The 1,987-nt window shown below is 39.7% G+C and overlaps 1 protein-coding gene across 1 annotated transcript; it reads left to right on the top strand.

Moving 5' to 3' along the window:
- The first annotated feature begins 263 nt into the window (after positions 1-263).
- Positions 264-734, top strand: LOC112778573 (uncharacterized). Its single transcript, XM_025822879.1, has one exon. It carries the CDS (start codon positions 264-266, stop codon positions 732-734), a length of 471 nt encoding a protein of 156 aa, XP_025678664.1.
- Positions 735-1,987: the final 1,253 nt, after the last annotated feature.

Below are 1,987 nucleotides of genomic sequence, written 5' to 3'. Positions count from 1 at the left end.
GATTTGGGTCGCCACGAGCAATCGTGAGCGACCAAGGCTCACATTTTTGCAATAAGAGAATGGAAGGGCTAATGAAGAAATATGGCATCATGCATAAAGTAGCAACGGCCTACCACCCACAGACAAACGGCCAAGCCGAGGTTTCCAATTGGGAGATTAAACGCATCTTGGAAAGAATTGTGAAACCCAATAGGAAAGATTGGAGTGCTAAGCTCACCGATGCATTATGGGCCTACCGAACGGCATACAAAGCGCCAATTGGCATGAGCCCCTTTCGGTTGGTGTATGGCAAAGCTCGCCACTTACCGGTGGAAATAGAGCACAAAGCATATTGGGCCGTCAAGGAGTGCAATCCAAGTTTGGGTGGAGCCGGAGTTGAGAGGAAGCTACAACTAGCGGAGTTAGAATGTTTATGGCTCGAAGACTATGAGAACTCTAGACTTTACAAGGAGAAAATGAAAGCCGTGCATGATAAGAACATAAGAGGTAAAGAATTTAAAGCCGGTGATCTAGTCCTCCTTTACAATTCTAGAGTGAGATTGTTGCCCGGAAAACTAAGGTCAAAATGGGAAGGCCCATATCAAGTAGAGAAAGCGGAACCCTATGGGGTTTACCATTTGTGCCACCCCTCAAGTCCGGATATCTTCAAGGTCAACAGGCACCGTCTCAAGTTGTATCATGGCGAGCAAATGAAAAGCAACAAGGAGATTGAGGTACTCCTTTTGGAAGATTGATAAACCCATATTTTATGATATATTTTGTGCTTAGTTTGAGTGATTTATTCAATCCTTCACCTACTTATTCATATTAATTGCATGGTTTTACTTTCTCTTCCTTATTATGTGATGTATGTGAAAAACATGTTTCCTATGCTTTAAAATTAATTATTTTAATTACCTTTATTTCCATTCGATGCCGTGATTAGTGTGTTGAGTAGTTTCAGATCTTCTAAGGCAGGAATGACTTAAAGGATGGAAAGAAAACATACAAAAATGGAAGGAAAGCACAAAACAAAGTTTTTGAAGAAACTGGCAGCCATGCGATCGCATGGGCGACGCGGCCGCATGCCAGCACGAAAAGGCATTGACGCAGCCGCATGACTGACGCGACCACGCGCCTTAAGCAGAGCACATATGACGCGGTCGCATGACTGACACGACCGCGTGACAAGAAAAACTCCGAATGACGCGACCGCGTGACCCACGCGGACGCGTGACAGAGGCCACGCACCAGAAATTGCAGAAAACGCTCATAGCGAATTCTGAAGCCCTTTTTGGCCCAAATCCATGTCCAGAAGGCATAGACCAGAGGTTATGAAGTGGGGGAATGCATCCATTCAAGGAGAGTCTCCACTTTAGTTAGTTTTCATGATTTAGATTTAGTTTAGAGAGAGGTTCTCTCCTCTCTCTTCTCTCTTTAGGATTAGGATTTAGAATTAGAATTTTATTCGCTTTTCAGGATTATCTCTTTATCAAGTTCAATGCTCTTTTTATTATTTTCCCAATTTTATTTATGAATTCTTCCATGTTACAGATTACTCTTTCGAATTAATGTTAATTGAGGTATTTCAGTTTAATATTGCTTTCTTTTACTTACATTATTGTTATTCCCATCTGAAGACATTTTTATTCCAGTAGATTTACTTTCCTCCCTTTTGGTCTTGGTTAAGAAATCAGTAACTCAGGAGTTATCAAACTCAAACATGATTGATAATTGTTATCTTTGTTAATTAAATTGAACTTCAATAATACCAATCTTTTCTTAGGAAATAAATAGGATTCGAAGATCAAACCAATTAATCCCTTGACCTTCCTTTATCTTAGTAAAGGTTAACAAAGTGGAATTAAGATTCAATTTTCATCATCATTGATAAGGATAACTAGGATAGGACCTCCAATTTCTCATACCTTGCCAAAAGTTTATTTACAGTTATCTATTTATTTTACTTGCCATTTAAATTGCTTGTTCTTCATTTACTTTATTTGCA

The sequence above is a fragment of the Arachis hypogaea genome, chromosome 19 (assembly GCF_003086295.3).
Source record: "Arachis hypogaea cultivar Tifrunner chromosome 19, arahy.Tifrunner.gnm2.J5K5, whole genome shotgun sequence".
In the NCBI taxonomy this organism is placed as follows: Eukaryota; Viridiplantae; Streptophyta; class Magnoliopsida; order Fabales; family Fabaceae; genus Arachis; species Arachis hypogaea.
Note: the sequence above shows the minus strand (reverse complement) of the source record. Positions and strands in the feature narration are given on the sequence as shown.

What these genes read in the sequence shown, in the direction of transcription:
- LOC112778573 (XM_025822879.1), top strand. Translation starts at nt 264, where the DNA reads ATGAGCCCCTTTCGGTTGGTGTATGGCAAAGCTCGCCACTTACCGGTG.